Source organism: Hyposmocoma kahamanoa, unplaced genomic scaffold (assembly GCF_003589595.1).
Source record: "Hyposmocoma kahamanoa isolate Upper Pololo Valley unplaced genomic scaffold, ASM358959v1 102, whole genome shotgun sequence".
In the NCBI taxonomy this organism is placed as follows: Eukaryota; Metazoa; Arthropoda; class Insecta; order Lepidoptera; family Cosmopterigidae; genus Hyposmocoma; species Hyposmocoma kahamanoa.
The window spans coordinates 15,643,522-15,661,688 of record NW_020653337.1 but is presented as its reverse complement, the minus strand read 5'-3'; the positions used below and the strand labels follow the sequence as shown (position 1 = coordinate 15,661,688).

At 36.4% G+C, this 18,167-nt stretch overlaps 1 protein-coding gene across 9 annotated transcripts in view; it reads left to right on the top strand.

Annotated features, from left to right (window-relative positions):
• LOC113236890 (monocarboxylate transporter 12-B) overlaps window positions 1-18,167 on the top strand; it is a 57,767-nt gene that overhangs the window by 10,580 nt on the left and 29,020 nt on the right. For 3 of the 9 annotated variants that reach the window (XM_026473121.1, XM_026473106.1, XM_026473114.1), the window contains exon 2: window positions 2,266-2,856. In XM_026473121.1, coding sequence (XP_026328906.1) covers window positions 2,706-2,856 — 151 coding nt within the window. In that variant the 5' untranslated portion in view covers window positions 2,266-2,705. Of the gene's footprint in view, window positions 1-1,956; window positions 2,113-2,265; window positions 2,857-18,167 lie in introns of those variants that run through there. The other 6 variants (XM_026473129.1, XM_026473136.1, XM_026473153.1 and 3 more) reach the window with 6 other exon arrangements.

Below are 18,167 nucleotides of genomic sequence, written 5' to 3'. Positions count from 1 at the left end.
TCGTAAAAATCAAGATATCCCATCAACATATGCATTACGACTTAAAAATAGATTAATTCTGCCTAGACCTACATTAACTCTACATTCGTCAAACCCACAATGTCATGGCCCCAAAAATTTATAGCAAATAACGTGATTTGAAAAAAAAGCAAGAAATGATAGTGATATTTAAACAATAAATAAAGGAGTTAATATAAAAAAAAGTCATTACAATATTAATGAATTTCTGATGGAAAGCTTTTAACCCAAAAGAACAGATGAAAACAGCCCACTATAACTCTCTTCTCTTCAACTTTTTTCCCACTGTAACTCTCTTCTCTTCTACTTTTTTGTGCTTGAAAGTGTACACGATGTAATTGGTTTCACTATGTAAATAACTTCGTAAACCTTTGTGAAATGCAAATTAAGAATATTGAATACTGAAACCCTAGTCTAAATTATTATTTTGTGCAAAATAAAATTACTAGCAGCAGAGCTCCTTCTGAAAGAGTTTGTCCATGGAAGTACAGTCCAAATAGGAACACCTTACCTATTCTTGCTGCCAAGTTCCGGTTTTGAAGGGTAAGGGTACTAATTAAAGAACTTGACTCAGATCTTTACGATTTAAAGTTTTGAGTGCCACTACAACTGCTATATTATATATATAACATAACCTAGTAAATGGACTTGTATACTTTGAGCCAATGAAAAAAATTTACTATCTAAAAATGCTGAAGTGTTTACAGTTAATATTGGTTTGACAACCCAAAACACATATTGTGTGTTATCATCAAGTTATTCCCAGTATCTAAAAGGTGTTATCGATATCGCTGATTATCGACTATGGACAGTGTAGTAAAAATTGTCGTAACGCCAGCGCCATCGATAATTTTGAGTGATGAGATTAAATATAGTTTTGATAGTTTTTTTTATGATACCACGATGGGACGAACAACTCATGAGCCTGGTGGTAAGCGACACGCTTGTCCATAACAGTTGCAGTGCCAGTCAGTACTTTCAATCACAAAGATCTGAGGGGCATTGCTACTGCGCCCGTCACCCTCAGACATGAGTTAACAAGTCCCATGTGCCTGTAATTTCACCAGCACCCTTAACCCTTCAAGACCGGAACGCAGTAATACTCACATTACGGCTTGGCGGCATAATAAAAAGAGTCCCAAAGAAATACATGACTACCTCATGGTGTCGCCATCTCTGAGGTCCGGGATTCGATCCTGGTCCCGGTCAGTTTAGACAAACCAATTTTTGTACACTGTACACCCCTAACATGTAACATCCCTTGTTGTACAAATAAAATATTTCTGAATACCTTCATAAACAAAAAAATAAAATAAAAAACTTATTGTTCGTGTATGTCTAGCATGGTTATTTCAAAACATAAATTTTTAGTCTAAGCAACAGCATTGTGAAAACGTGAATTTGTTCTAATATTATATATACTTATGTAATGTATCTGACCCTCGTTCACTATTGTAAGCTTATTTATCTAGTATTTCTCATTGTGAGTGAATGTTTGTAGTCTGTTTTGAGAAATAAATGTCTTAAACCATAAAACCATGACAAAAGCACTTGTGTTAAGGAATTATGCAAAAGTATGTGTTGTTGTCCAATGTTTATTAATTATTTATTTAATAATATGGTTTACATAAATCGTCTAAATCGATAGTCGTATGTTCTTGAAGTAGTTACGCCAATTAATGCTCAATCTTGTGTGGCTCTGAGTTCGTGTTTATTTAGATACAGTACACTTTATATGGAAACCTATTGTTTACCCCATCTCATATAAGTAAAACGTAAAGCACCTGATCATAAAATAATGTGTACATGCATTAACGTACATACGAAATGCATTTTATTTCCAGACCATCTAGTTTTGTACATTTTATTACTTACTCACACACTTGACAGCAACATTTTAACGTCATAAAGGTACTATATAATAGATAAAAAGTCCTCTAGACGGGATTTAGTCGCACAGAACCACAATAATCACACCTGGAATAACCTGGTTTAAAAAATGTACAAGTATTGAAACTTTTAACAATCTTGCAATCAAAACGTAAACAGCGTAAAATCAAATTCATGTGAGAGTTTAAAAATCACTCGACCAACGTAAAAACTTCTATTTCCATTGTGTTTTTTACAATATTTTTTTAATTTAATTAGTCGAAGCAATTTGAGTCTGAGTTAGTGAGCTTTAAAAAAAAATGAGAACATTTTCATTTGTAAGCCCGTGCTATCTAAAATGCCCCTTTTTTGTTCCAGAAGAACCGTAGCTGACAAGAAGAATGTCGGAAATTCGCAACAAAACATTAGTATTCACCATAAAAGACATACTGAACTGCAGATAGATTGAAGAGATGGTTAACAACAACAGATAGTACAATAAAGGCAGGCCCTTAAATATAGGCAATCGTCCTTATTCTTCCTCATTTCGTAGTGCTTCCTTTTCTGTCCACAACTACATAATATAAAAACAACCTTTATAAATATGTTAAATCGTACCTAAATATTTATACTTGTTTATGTAGTGTTGTTGCGCTACAACTGTAACACAACAGCTTTTCAAGTGATCATATCTTTTTGACAATACGTCAGAAAAATAAGTTTAGATAATATTATATAGTAAACCCCAAAGTCATATCAAGTTGCCTTAAATAGTTATCGTAGAGTGCCAAAGGTGAAAATATTATAGCGAATTGAAGATGTCTAACGGAGCGGTGAAAAGTGCGAAGAACGGGAACGGCGGGCAGGTGCCGGACTCTCCGAGATATGAATCCGTCAGCCTGGCGCCTCCCCCAGATGGGGGCTGGGGCTGGATGGTGGTCTTCGCTTCCTTTATGATCCATATCGTCAGTGAGTATTTCTTATTTACTTATAAGACCACCTCAGAGGCTCAACAGTTTTTGGATGAGGAGATCCCGGGTTCGATTCCCGATAGGAACAATTTGAGAAATTAACTTTTCTAAATTGTAAATACCAAGATCGGACACTAAGAAAAATTCCTTCGATTTCGCTGGATTCGAACCAGCAAATTCGACATACCGTGCCTGACGCTATCCCAATGGGCTACGGAATGAACCATAAGCTTTTACGAATTTTTATATGTTCTTATGAATTTTCTAAATTGGCTCTGTGCTGAGTGTTCTGCGAATTGCCTCAGAATGATTTTTAGAATTCCGTTGCTCTAGTACTCATGGTACAGGGAAATTCCCTTGATTGAGACCATGCAATGGGTGTCGGTGTAAAACAAACCACTGCTACGACTCTTGAACTAAACTGTGGCCTAAACGCAGGCCATAACGTTTAGGAACTAGTATATAATATAAGTCATATATAAAATTATTAACTAGTCTTTCCACAACCACATGAATAACGTTGTATGTCCACTATCTCAATTTTAATGATGACCTTATTACTTATTTGTACTTCAAAACCTCTATTACAAGTAGCCTGACGGTCCAGATAGGCAATCAGCTATTGCAAATATATCAATACCATTAGAATAGTTATCGTGTTTTGAACAGCTTATGGAAATCACGACTATCAAAGTAAATCCTATATTTTAAAATCTAATTCAGATAATAGACGTCATTATAACAGTTTGACTCATTACGATCACGTTATTGTCGACTCACTAAATTCTAACTTTGTTATCTTGCATTCAAAATAACGTGACTCACATCTACGCCATTTTGTTTTATTTTGAGGGCAACCTAACAAACAATAACAGTTTTTAGATTTTCGCGATTGCACAGTGTGACTCGACGGATGTCACCCGTGACCATGGGACTTATAAAAAGCGCTTGTGCTATAATAATTGACTACGTTTCGGAGAGCTTTTTGCGGAAACCGAAGGTTTTGTCTGTGCAATACTGGATCAGGTTATCGTTACCATCCCAGATGATGAGTGTCTCGTGAAAGCCGGAAACGAGAAACATTGGAAGTACCTGGCGCACGTGATCACTGACATGTGGCATGTAGCCTCCACTGAAAAAATCTCAATACTTTTGCCTGCAAGCCGGTTAATTCTAATCAGCCTCGCTAATAACTTGCGGTTGGATTTCTGTGGCGTGTCGCTTCCAGCAAAAACACCAGAAAGCGGTCCTACTCAATACAGCACGTATTATTAACTGGTTCTTGAACCTGAGTCCCTGGCCCCGGCCGACTGTGCCATTACCGGGGAATACCATCTCTCTAATTGAAAAATTCATAATTAATCTTTTAGGCCATGGGAGAGGTAAGAGTCTAAAATATATCCAAAATAATAATAATTGTTAGTCTATATATAGTATCACTGTTGGGCACAGGTTTACTCTCACAATTAGAGGATTTGAGGGCTGTAGTTCCCACGCGGGCTCAGTGTGGATTGGGAATGTCACACACATCAGTAAATTGCTTTACAGATGTGTACAGATTTTTTTAATGACACCAAATTATTGAATGAACATGTCAATCACCTGCCCATAACAGTCACAATGCCTCTCAGCGCACTACCACTGCGCTCGTCACCCTGAGATACAAGTTAACAAGTCCCATGTGCCTGTAATTTCACCTAGTACTAAATTTTTCTCGCGATATTTTCCATCACCGAAAAGTTTCGGGTAAATTTGAAATTAAACTCACATGAATCCCGAAAAACTCTCGAGATGCAAGCCCAAATTCGAACTCACGACCCTGTGTTTGAGAGGCTGTAGGTCAAACCATTAGAATAGTCTAATACGGCACTCAGAAATGTTACACCTATTTAATAATATATGTATACATACGTAGATTATACGAAATAAATGGAGCTTATACGAAATAATCAAAATATCCGAGTAAAAGAACACCAATTTTGTGGTTACTGCCACATTACCTATTTCTGCCGCCAAGCAGTAATGTGAGCATTACTGCGTTCCGGTTTGGAAGGACATGGGTGCTGGTGAAACTTGTCAACTTATGTCTCAGAGTGACGGGTGCGTCGGTAGTGCTCCTCAGATCCTTGCGATTTAAAGCTCTGGGTGGCACTGCAACTGTTATGGACATGATCGCCTGGAATTATACAAAAAAAATAAAAATAAATATCAGACAACATCACTTGCGTTGCTCCGAACCGAAGGTAAGTACTCGTGTTATGGAAATCGGAAACAACTACGGTACCACAAACATCCAGTCCTGACTCCGATATGGCGAGACCTCAGATATGGCGAGACCATAAAAACCGGTATGCAAGCCGACCATGGAGGTCGTCAGTTATTTCATTGGGACTCCCTCAAATGAATATTTAATCTGATCAGCGGTCAAAATTATCGATGGCGTTATGACGATTTTTTCTACACTATCCACAGTCGATAATCAGCGATAACGATAACACCTTTTAGATACCAGGAATAACTTGATAATAACACGCAATATGTGTTTTGGGTTGTCAAACCAATATTAACTGTAAACACTTCAGTAAATTGATAGACAGCAAATTTTTTTCATTGACTCAGGGGTCAAAATGTACAAGTGCGTAGAATATTACTTGCCTATGGAAGTATTATTTTTTAAATTCGTTTGTAATTCGAATAAACAGGTTCTTTTCCAAGCTTACCGACATTTTCATTTAATATTAGTAAACATCACGACACCTATACGTATGTCTCACAATACCATTGTTTATTTTAGAAACATAGTTAAATGATATAACGCAACGAAACAAAATGTTTTCATTAAGCTAATATTTACATCTATTATGTTATATTGTGGAATAAAATACTGCTTTAGGTTTCTATTAATGTTTAAACAATAATGTATTAAAAATACCTATGTTATTGTGTAATTATTGGAACATAAATGTGCTTATCGAATACCTAAACTTACCGCTTTAAAACCACGGTTATAAACCAAATAGCACAACGACCCTAGTTGACTTCTTCCATTCTAATACATGTCGCGTTGTGGTTAGATCTTAACTACATCACTAATTATTTTTACTCACTTTAATTTTATCGAACCTTTAGTATACCTAACCTTTAATAACCTTTATGGGTGGAGTCCTAGGGGTTTTGTTCGATTATATTATATACAGGGCCTATGAACTATCATCTGCCGTGGGCTGTCAGCAAGGCGATCCTCTGGGGCCTGCCATCTTCAGTCTCGCCATACATCCCATCATCCAAAATCTGCATTCAAATCTTAACGTCTGGTACCTAGATGATGAAACCCTAGGAAGCCCAGCAAACATCGTACTTTCGGACCTTAACCAAATCATCAACAGTTATAGCAGCATTGGCCTCCACTTAAATTTTGATAACTGCGAACTTTACATAACTCAATCTTATCCCAACAGGGATACAATCATTCCAAATTTTAATACCTTTGGCCCCGAACATTCGTCTCACCGACGAATCCAAGCTTAGCCTCCGGTGCACCTATATTCGATGATTCAATTCCAGCCTTTTTCCAAAATTCGATCTCAAAGTTCAACTCATGTCCAGATAGGCTTCTGAGCCTAGATATCCACTACGCCATCTGTATTTTAAAATATTGCCTTTTCGTTCCTAAATTTACATACGTACTTCGCTGCTGTCGGGCTTGGAAATTCCATAATCAGCTGATGTCAATAGATTCTGATCTAAAAGCTCTTCTTCAATCTATTCTCAACGTCCATCTCACTCACAATGCTTGGACCCAAGCTGGGTAGCTCCTCCCCATCCAGAAACGCGTGGAACCAGTCTTGCCCCAACAAAAATTCTCTGTCCGACCCCAAAATTCACCGGAGCTGGGATGATAATATTCTGTGCAAAAAGACTTTAAACGACTTAATGAATCATTGCACCCCAATAGACCGAGCGCGTATGGAAGCGGCATCCAGGTGAGAATCTGGCGACTGGCTACACGTTTTCCCCTCTGCCAGTACCGGTACCGTCCTGAGCGCCGAGACCATTCGCATAGCTGCAGGTCTGCGCCTTGGTGTCCCAGTTTGTTCACCTCATCGGTGTCCTTGCGACAAAGACGTAAGTGCTCTGGGTCACCACGGTCTTTCCTGCCAGCTGAGCGCCGGCCGTATCACCAGGCATGCAGCCATCAACGACATCATCCGCTGGGCCTTAGCCACTGTTAACGTGGTGTTAACTTGGAGTATGGGCCGGGCACGGGTGTGGGACGCTTAATATGCCGACACACTTGCCCCATCCCACCTCCAGCACACCAGCAAGAATGCTGGCTCCGCAGCTGAGCTGGCGGAAAGAATAAAAAGTAATCAGTACCAGGATCTCAGCTCCGACTACCTACTTACAGCCTTTGGAGTCGAAACCCTTGGCCCGTGGGTCCCCCAGTGCCCTTCATCTGTTCAAAATGTTATACATAAATTTGCGGCGGGTTTTTTTTAGGTCAGGAATATTTAACGAAATCCTTTTTTCCAGTTTATTTACCTATTGACGAAGCCTAGTGCTGATCTTTGGGTTGTAAATTTCACGATTTCACGTATAATTAGTTAACCTATGAAACATAGATTTGAACTAGTAAAAAAATCATAAGAATTTCGCTAAGGTCTGACGATGGAACATAAGCAAACAGACAGTATGATGGTTTTCGTAAAAAAACATTAAAACTTTTTTTTTTTTGTATTTACGAAGTTTTATCAGTTTTCACTTTACATATTATTAAGATACATATTAAATTTAGACGCAAGCTGGAAGACCTTTGATTGGAGAACCATTCATACTACGCAAATGAATTTATGGACCTTCAAATGCGTAAAAAATGTAATGCATTTAATGTAATGTCAATTTTATTTTTATTAATTTTTATTTCATTCGCATATTTTTTACTATTTCCTCGTGTTATGTGTTTGCTATCATCTTATGACGATAATTAATGAAGAACAATATTTGTAATGTAATTTACTGACAACAATATTTATTATTAATGAATTGTTAAGTTTATTGTAATGTCATTTACTAATTTTTAAAGTGACGATTTCGATATAATTTGTTATACTTTAACAAGTACTGCAATTTATATTGAGAACTAAATAATTTAATCTAATCATTCCCCAAAATTACATTCAAAATTATTACAGGCAAACACCCGGACCACCATACTGATGACACACTTAAAAGTATTTGAAAGTATTCCTAATATATAAAGGGTAAACATATATACGACGTGATAGACAACATATATAGAACGCTTTATATTTTATATTTTGTGTATGACTGATCGTCGCATGACTGCACGATCATGATGTTATGATTCGCTCCACGTGCCAAAAGAAAATTGCTTACATGAAATTCTAGTATCTATCTACCTACATCGTCTAAACTCATTTGCATCTCTCGTTTCACGAAGTTGTCCTAAGGCGAGTGACAACAAAAAATGTTGACACAGGACGTGGAGTGGATAGCTATTTAAAAGGTTCTACTAATCTCCGACAGAAGATGCTTTCTTATGGTAAAAAATTTTCTCCTTTACGTAGTCACAGTTCAATTTATTTTTCAATTTATGTACATCACTTCCTAAATAAAGTAAAACTATTAGGTAGTAATTTTACATTAAGACTCTATGTTCTATTAGTTTTTAAAAACATACATTTAAGCAGGTGTCAATATTCTTGTACTAGAACCGATCGTCAGAGAACCAGTTCGCCAGCTAAATAAGTTCAATTTATTTATGAGAATTCTTGCATTATTTATTAATATTGCTGCTGATAATCGAACAGGTTATGGGCCCAGAATATTAATAACTATATAAAGAGCAGAAAACTTGGTACAGTTGAGTAAAAAGTGAGTCGACTTTTTTTGTAACAAAATGGACGTCGGCGGTATGAAAATGAATGTTGAGCGTTTTGACGTAAACAATTTCCGACAATGGAAGTTCCAAGTCAAATGTGCGTTCAAGGCGAAGGGTATTGATTTGTCGAAACTTTAAACGAAAAGACATACATAGATGCGGAGACATGGTTGAAGAACGATGGCATGGCCATGTTCATCATTACGTCGGCGATGGATTACTGGCAAATTGCCCTCGTAGAGAACTGTGACAGCACTGCTAAGATCATGGAAAAACTTGAATCTATATATGAGCAATAATCTGAATTCACAAAAATGTTAATTCATGAGAAATTCTACCAGTACAAGATGAACCCGTCAGATACTATGGCGCAGCATATTTCCAGGTTCGAGAGTTTATCTCAGCAGCTATAGAAAGATAGTGGAGAAAACATCAGTGACACGACTATTATCACTAAAATAATTAGTACGTTATCATCAAAGTACCGCTCAGTACGTCAAGCTTGGTTGTCATTTGATTTGAAACAACAAACCATTCCAAACCTCACTGCATGGTTGATAGATGAAGAAACCAGTTTGACGACAGAAAAAGAGAGTGCAGTTGCACTCTTGACGTCTCAAGAGAAGCAGAAGCTGGGGACAAGTACTTCTGTTAGTAGTAATGATAATCACCACCGCTTCGTTTGCTATAACTGCAACAAACGTGGGCATTTTGCCAAAGACTGCCGTCCAAAGAGACGCAGTCTCATCAAGCAAGTGAATAGCACGCTGGCATTCCATATAGAAGAAAACAAACAAATTTTATTGACGAGACGTATGACAATGTATGGCTGTTGGACAGTGGAGCATCTGTACATATGACTTTTAGAGAAGACTTCTTCTTGGACTTAAAAACTGTTCACTGAAGATAGTAATAAACGAGTGAAATTAGGTAACCAACAAGAACTAAAAGCACGCGGAATAGGAACTGTACTAATTAAATAGTGCTTAAACGGACATTGGGAAGAGAATGTCATAAAAGAAGTGCTCTACGTGCAGGATTTGTGTAGGAATCTGTTTTCTGAAGGCATCATTATGTGTTTGAACTATGTCATAGTAAAAAGAAACACTGCTGCGTTAATTTACAAGGATAATAGAGTGGTATCAAGTGAAGAGAGTGGTAGCAAAATGAAAGTAATTTGTATGTGATGAACTTTAAAACAGTCACTAGTGCAAGCTGTAATAATGTGCAAATATCCCATAATAGTTTGAAGTTGTGGCACGAGAAACTTGGACACTTGAATATAAAGGAAGTTAAAAATATGATTCAAAGTGGACAAATTCAATGTAGAGTAATGTCTCTATGCACCAATGGGTGATGAAAAGTTTGTATGTGAAGGTTGCATGTATGGCAAGCAAAGTCGGCTGCCATTCCATGCTTCTCGCCCGGCCGAACAGCGCCCCGGGGATATAAGGTATGAAGTATTTTGTCCTATTTAAAGATGCAGCTTCCAGTTACTTATATGTATTTTTCATGCGGCACAAGAATTAAGTATTGGACCATTTTAAGATTTATAATGTCATTGTACATAACAAGTTTGGTCATAAAGTCGGCATTTTACGCACTGATAAGTGCACTGAATACGTGAATGGCCATTTTAAGGATTTCTTGTGTCAAAATGGTACAATACATGAATGTACATCCCCATACAGACCCCAACAGAATGGCCGGTCAGAAAGGGAAATTCGTACTAATGTCGAAAGCGCGCGCTCAATGATTCACGGGAGAGATCTACCGCTGAACTTGTGGGCAGAAGCTGTAGGGTGTGCAGCGTATATACTCAATAGGACAATGTCTACTCAAACACCACAGAAATCACCGCTCGAAATATGGACTGGTGAACAACCTAATCTGCATCACCTTAAGGTTTTTGGGTTAAGTGGCTACGTTCATGTTCCTGATGCATGTAGAACTAAGTTGGAGAGGAAAAGTAATAAAATGATCTTAGTCGGGTACGAAAATCAGAACTACAGAATGTATGACCCAAATACAAACAACATAAAAATGTCACGAGATCTAGTATACGATGAGACCAGTCTGAATGGTGTGAAACAGAACCGTGCTGTAATTGAACATGTAGAGGAAAACTGTGAACAACAACCCTCAGTACCAGCAATGATTTGTACTCCAACGTCCACGTCATCACAGGCAGAAGAAAATAGCGATGACAGTTTAAAGAGCTATGAGGACAATGACACTTATGAACCTGATGTAACGCTTGATCCCTCCGAGATGATATCAAGTCGAGTTTTAACACCCAGGAGAAATGTGAATTATGGGGTTAATATAAGCCAAATCCTCGAACCGTCCACATATGAAGAAGCGTTGAGAAGCCCACATTCGGAAAAATGGAAAGTGGCAATCGAAGAAGAGCTTAAGGCTCATGAAGAAAACCAAACCTGGTCTGTCACGGACAACAAGAGTGACAAGAAACCAAATACCTCGAAATGGGTGTTTAAAATTAAAAAGAATAAGTGTAGTGAACCTCTTCCTTTGCTAAGATTCAATCTGAATTGAAACCAAGTTGTGTTGAATTATTTTAATGTATGATTCTCGAGTTAAAGTTTTGTTATGAAGTATGTTTGTTTGTTTATATTTGTTTTTTGTTTAAGCTAAGGTACTTGTGTTTTGTTATAAAGTTAATATGTGTGAGTTAATGTAAAATTAAGGGGAGTATTAGGTAGTAATTTTAAATTAAGACTATGTTCTATTAGTTTTTAAAAACATACATTTAGCCAGGTGTCAAATATTCTTGTCCTAGAACCGATTGTCAGAGAACCAGTTTGCGAGGTAATTAAATTAAGTTTATTTATGAGAATGCTTGCATTATTTATTAATATTGCTGCTGATAATCGAACAAAAACAGGTATAAATGGAGGTCTGCTCCGTTTTTTACTCAAGTTAGTTTTTTCGATGTCTTTTTGTTTTTTTATGACGCTAAGTGATTATATTATAAATTTACACGCACATGTAGCTTATCAACATATGTCCCAGGGTGACAGGTGCAGCCCGGCCGGCGTCGTGGTGAATGTTCACTGATCCCTCGGCGCCGACTCAACCGGCGAGAGGGAAACCCGTGGCGGTTTTAGTGGGGTAGGCCCTCCAGTCTGGAGGGAGAGTCCCCACATAACCCCTGAGTCTCCCTGGGCTCAGGGGTATCCATAAAGATTTCCCCCCCGTAAGTAAAAAAAAAAAAAGGGTGACAGGTGCAGTGACATTCTCTCAAACCTTTGCGATTTAAAGCCCTCAGTGGCATTGCAACTCTATGGACAGACGTGTTACTTAACGCCAGTCACACGACTTGTTCGTCCCGTCACTTGGAATACATATACCTATATATTCGGGAGTCCTTTGGATTCAAATCCACCTTCAGACTAGGGGGTGTCTGGCACCCAATGTTGCTTGGGTGGCTTCGCGTCACATGCTCAAATCATTCAAGCACGCGCGTACACGAAAAACAAATGTTCATCGTGGCTGGTCATTACAGAATAATCAAAGCAAGACAGTGGCAGTATAATTAATTATGTTTTACTTTTGTTATTCTGCACTGACAAACCATCTTTGTTTGCATTAAATACCCGTTTGTAGTGAGTATTCTAACATGTCCTGCTAATTGCTATTTCAAGAAACTTTATATTTTTCATACGTTTACTCTTTTATCTTAGTGTAAATCTCTGAACACGTAACAGTGTAAACATAATTGTTTGCGTTTATCTATTCAGGCACAGAGCTTCTATTTCTAAAACCCTGTTAGTTATGTCAAATATGAGGCACTCGACATAATTGGATCCGACTTGATCACCCGAAACCCGACGTGAATAGGTCAGTTTTTTAGAGATTTAATGTGGGCATACAATTCTAGAGGTTTAAAAACTGTGGTAAACGATGGTTTTTGTATGGTACCAAGTAACGGGATCAACAAGTGCACCTGGTGATAAGCGATACAATTGTCCATAACAGTTACAGTGTTACTCAAAGCTTTAAATCGTAAAGATCTGAGGGGCACTACTTAAGGTGGCAGTACTTCCCTGGACGAACTCTGGAACCACTGCTACGAATTGTATAATGTGAAAGGCATGATGTAAAACAATGTATTTATTGAAAAAAAAAATTAAAAACTGTGAACATACTAATGTTAGCCTAATTTGTCAATCCGACACTTTCTAAAAAAAGTACGCGAGTTCAGACAAAGTGTTAACTGTAACACTTCGTAGCAATTGGATATGTAGTGACACTATTAAATAAAAATACCCGGAAAACATAAAATTTTCATACGTATGCATTTCTATAGGATTATTTAAACTAGACCACGAGGATAGCTCCGCTTTGTTTCCGCCTTCATCAGGCCATACTAACGCTCAATTCTTTCAAACAATAGAAATGAAGGCAGTGAAAAGAAGATTGATTAAAAATCACAAAGAATATTAATCACCTTGGCTATCGGACCGGAAATATTGGCAAACTCCTATTCTATTACAGGTTTTTTTATAATACTAAGTGACGGGACGAACAAGTCGCGCGTCTGGTGGTAAATGACACGCCTGTCCATAACAGTATAGTATAGTAGGTAGGTAGGTATAATCATCTTTTTATACGTGATTTTATGCGATTTCACATTTAACATCCTTGTGGTTAATTGTATGGCAAATTGTAATTTCATTATTTCTCTTTATCTTTATTATTTTATTATTTCTATATAAAAACGCTTTTCGAAACGAAGTCATACGATGAATTATTTTACCGCACACCATATTTTATCCTATTTATGTACGGTACATTTTCAGTAACTAGCGTATTTGAGTAACTCCAAAAATCATGTAATATGGAATAAATACAATGGAATAAATCTACCTTTTTACGTGCTTTTACTTTGGGCTTAACCTGATTCTATATTATGAAATGTAGTTGTTTGGAGCAGGGTAATATAATGTATAAATGTAGGTAATGCGTGTGGAATAAAAGCGCTTAAAGCATGTCTGTAGAGGTAATGTTTGCTCATTTCAGCATAAAAATGAGCTTAGTGCACTAGGCACATTTAGACTAATGATGTTATTAAAAATTCGCAAAGGCATTGTCACTGTGACAAGGATTTGTCACATTTATCTACGTGTGCGAAGTTTTGAGGAAGACGTAAAATTAAAACGGTTCAATTTTTTTTAAATACTACTGAAAATAACCACAAGATTTTATATCAATAGGTATGTTTCATTTTGGTTACTTAAGTAAACCTTCATTGAAAGTCAATTTTAGCGTTTATCGATTGTATATTGCATAACTACATTAGTTATAGGTTGTGCTTAGTAAAACAACTGGACTGTGATAAATTTATATGTTGACTAAGCAAGATAACACAGCAAGTGAGTTACGTTTCGGTATCACTTAAGAGCAGTCATTGTTCTCTAGCAAATAACAAATAGTAGGCACTCAGCTAGCTTACCATGTCAAGATATTTATGAACCACAACACTTTGATAAGTCTACTCTGCCATAGTAATAGAACAATTATTAAAATATACAACTCCCGCCTGGGCCGCGCGTTCTTCGAAGCGTAGGGTTGACAAATAGATTTTTTTTTAATAACGCATACACTGTTAGCCCCGCAAGGCAAATAAAATCGTGCAGATCAAAAAGCGATAAACGTTTTGTAATAATATTGTTACATTTTAACAAAACTCGATATATACAACTTTGAGTGGCACTGTAACTGTTATGTACAGGCGTGTAGCTTACCATCAGGTGCACGACCTGTTCGTCCCGTCACTTGATGTTAAAAAAGAAATATATTTAGTTATATCATCTCTGAGCTTAGGCACTTCCATTGTTTTTTTTCCTTCCGTGGTGCACACATACAAGCCGCGCTACGTAAAACTCACAAAGAGTTAACTTACTTGTCTTATTTTATTATATGACTCTGCTCTAGCACATGTATAATCAATAATGTTCCGTAAACTTAAAAACACTGTTCCAGTATTGGCAATCCTTTGCTTTGGTGATACATTCAAACAAAGTCGAATAATGGCTCATAGTGTTATGCGGGCATAATGTTAGTAATATGTCTTTTTAAACAAAATTTCATATTAATTTCTCATTATCTAAACGTCTTAGTTTAGCATACTCTAATATGACGTTAATGTTTGATCTTTGAACAAATAGCAACAGTCGCTGTAGCTATATCCTCTGATGGATCGACGAAAATTACTTGACAACACAGCTGCTTTGTTTGTTCGACAATTGAACGTAAATTACAATTTCTAAGGATATCGTATAAATTATAATCAGAATTCGAAACAGGCAGAGTCAAAGTTCAGGGAATTAATACACTCAGAGTTGATAATAACTCCCACTCAAATCTCGGAATTATGATATTTGAGTTTATTCAATATTTTTTCACTTGAAACTTGTAATTACTTCATTACGGTAGTATATTTAGAACAGAACTTTTGTTCCTATATTTGTTTTATTGAATACCATGATATTTATATATTTTTTATGAAAATAGCTACTAGTGTAGGGAATTCACTATACTATCCACTCTCTGTAAATGTACAGTTTAGGTAAAATCAATCTACTTCTGGTAGCTGCAAAGGTATCTCGCTGAGTAAGTAACTTTATTAGTTTCTCACAGGTACGTTGATGGTAAACACAGCCGTTTAAACCCAATAAAAAGATCTGTAACAAACACATAAAGAAATTAGTAAGGTCTGCTTAGTCAGTCGCTCTGTTGGTTAGGAGCGGTAGCTCCGGTGTGGCAACAGACGCTGGTTCGAGTCTAGTCATATAAAAGGAATTTTCACAAAAAGTATATTAAAATAATGGTAATAATACACCACGAATAAATCGACTCATCCGAAGAACAGAGTCTGATGTGATTATACAGCGAAAATATGATAAATACATAATCTCGTTATTCAAAATAAGGCCAAACTATAGGTGTTTTCAGAATTTTTGTATCTTATTTCGTTTCGAAAATATAAAATCGAACAACAGTCGATCTGATACCCACAGCGAAGAACAACGAACGAAATGTACAATATTCTGATAATAAACAGTCTTACACATACGCCTTTGTTCTACGGATGAGTCGAAATATTGTAAAAGTAATCCGCCTGTTAATTTCTCATTATAAATCTAATGTCCATTTGCATTGAACTGAAGTAAATCTTAAAACAATTCTTGTAATGCAAAAACACTATTAATACATTGTAATAAGAGTGTCTTATCAATTAAACCATTGGGTTAAGACGTACTTAACGTTTGGTGCGAGTGGACATTAATCTGACACGCATCAAGCCACATCAGTGGGTACTAATTACTTGCTGTTCTACTGCTGCGGCAAGTGATGACTACTGATGACTTACAAGACAGTACATACGAAGATGATTGGATTTTAAAACTGTGGACTGACCACGAAGTTCCTTAATTACGATATATGTATAACGCCGGGGATAGTGCAATTACGCGTAACTACCATTTGATTATGAGTTTCCATTTCGATAATTTTGTGTCGAAATTAAATCCGCGTACATGTCGTGGCAACCAAATTAGCGTGATTTATTGGAATCTGTTGTTATCAGTCCGTAGACAACATAAATTAATGCATACTGTGCTAAAATGAGAGTTGTAACCATTGAAATAACAAAGTTACATCCCTCTCCTGTAAAAACTTGGTTTGTGCAGATACGCATCTTTTACCAATGCTACATAAGCGGATTTGCACTATCCCCGACGATAAGTAAACAGACGATTGCCTGGCAAAGTACAAAGGCAATTCCTTGCGCGGTTTGAGAAAAGTGTACTAAATTAAATTAACTAGTATTTAATATTTAAAATATAAATTGACTAATTTTACGTTGTTACACACTAACAGGATAAAAATACAAGGAAAATCAAACATAATATTAAAAGCAAAAAATCCGAATAATATACAAGTTTCCTTCTAAATTTATTTGGAATATTTGATCAATAATCGCAGATTTAAATTGATTGCGGCTTAATTAAATAATTATTTAGTATCAAATTAATCTTAATGTAATCGTAGGTACTGTGGCTCTTATCAAGTAAATAACATAGATCATTAAACAAGGAAGGATACCATAAATTTACTATATTACCTATTACGATAGCCTTCCGCTTTTTAACAACTATCAATTATGTTGGTTCATTAATAGATAAAAACTAAAAAGTTCTAAAAGTACAACTACATTTTAAATACTCTTGTTTTTAGTAATAAATTGGCGTTAATCATGATCTTGTTGATCTCTGTGGAAATAGTTCGCATAGGTTTTTAAGCTTAGTGTGCTCTAATCCTAAAAAGCAATATACAGGTTTACGATACATACAAACTGTTCACATTTCCCCTTGTAAATTGAAAAACTTCTTTCTTGTGGACACTGTAACTAGTAGAAAATCGACGCCGATCTATCCAAGTGTTCGGACACTGCATAGAATCGTAAATAGGTACATTATTGTATTAGGGAAAGCCATTGGGCTTAAGAAAAAAATTACGTACATTTCGCATTGCATTTTTGCCTTATAGCAATTTGAACGGTCTACGAGCTCCAGTCGTACTAAGTTTCTACAAAACTTGGCAAGTGAATTTATGAATGTGTAACTGGGTTGTTGCGAATATCATACTCGTAGCATCCGCATTCACGGATAATCCGTATAAATTAAAATCTACCTCCGCACTTATTGCTGATATTCAGTGCAAACATTCGCTCCGTGACTATAATTTACAAAACTATCTAATCGTTTTATTGTTTTCATTTATATTGAATATTCCAAGTTACATGGCTTGGTTTATAATACAATAATAAAACAGTTTTTATGGTCTTCAAATACAAAAAAGGACCAGATTTTTTATCTGATTTGTCTGAATGGTAGTAGGTTGGTTAGAGTGGATAAATTCCGTTATCTTGGTCATATAGTTACTGAAAATCTTAGTGATAATGATGATATTGTGCGAGAAACGAGGGTATTGGCAATGCGTTGTAATATGATGGCCAGGAGATTTTCACTCTGTTCAGATCAAGTTAAAGTAACACTCTTTAAGTCGTACTGTCAGACACTATATACGTGTAGTTTGTGGGTTAACTGTACCAAACAAGCGTACAATGCCATCCGCGTTCAATATAACGATGTATTTAGAGCTATGTTTAAATTGCCAAGATACTGTAGTGCATCTGAAATGTTTTTGGTAGCACGTACGGACGGGTTTGCTGCAGTGCTTAAAAAGAGGGTTTCTTCTCTTAGACAGAGAGTGCTAGTAGTAACTAATAGCATTATAGCGCTGTAACTCGTAGTTGCTAATCGTCCTTACTAAGACATTTGATTGCAATTATTGATAATTAAGTACATAGATATATAATA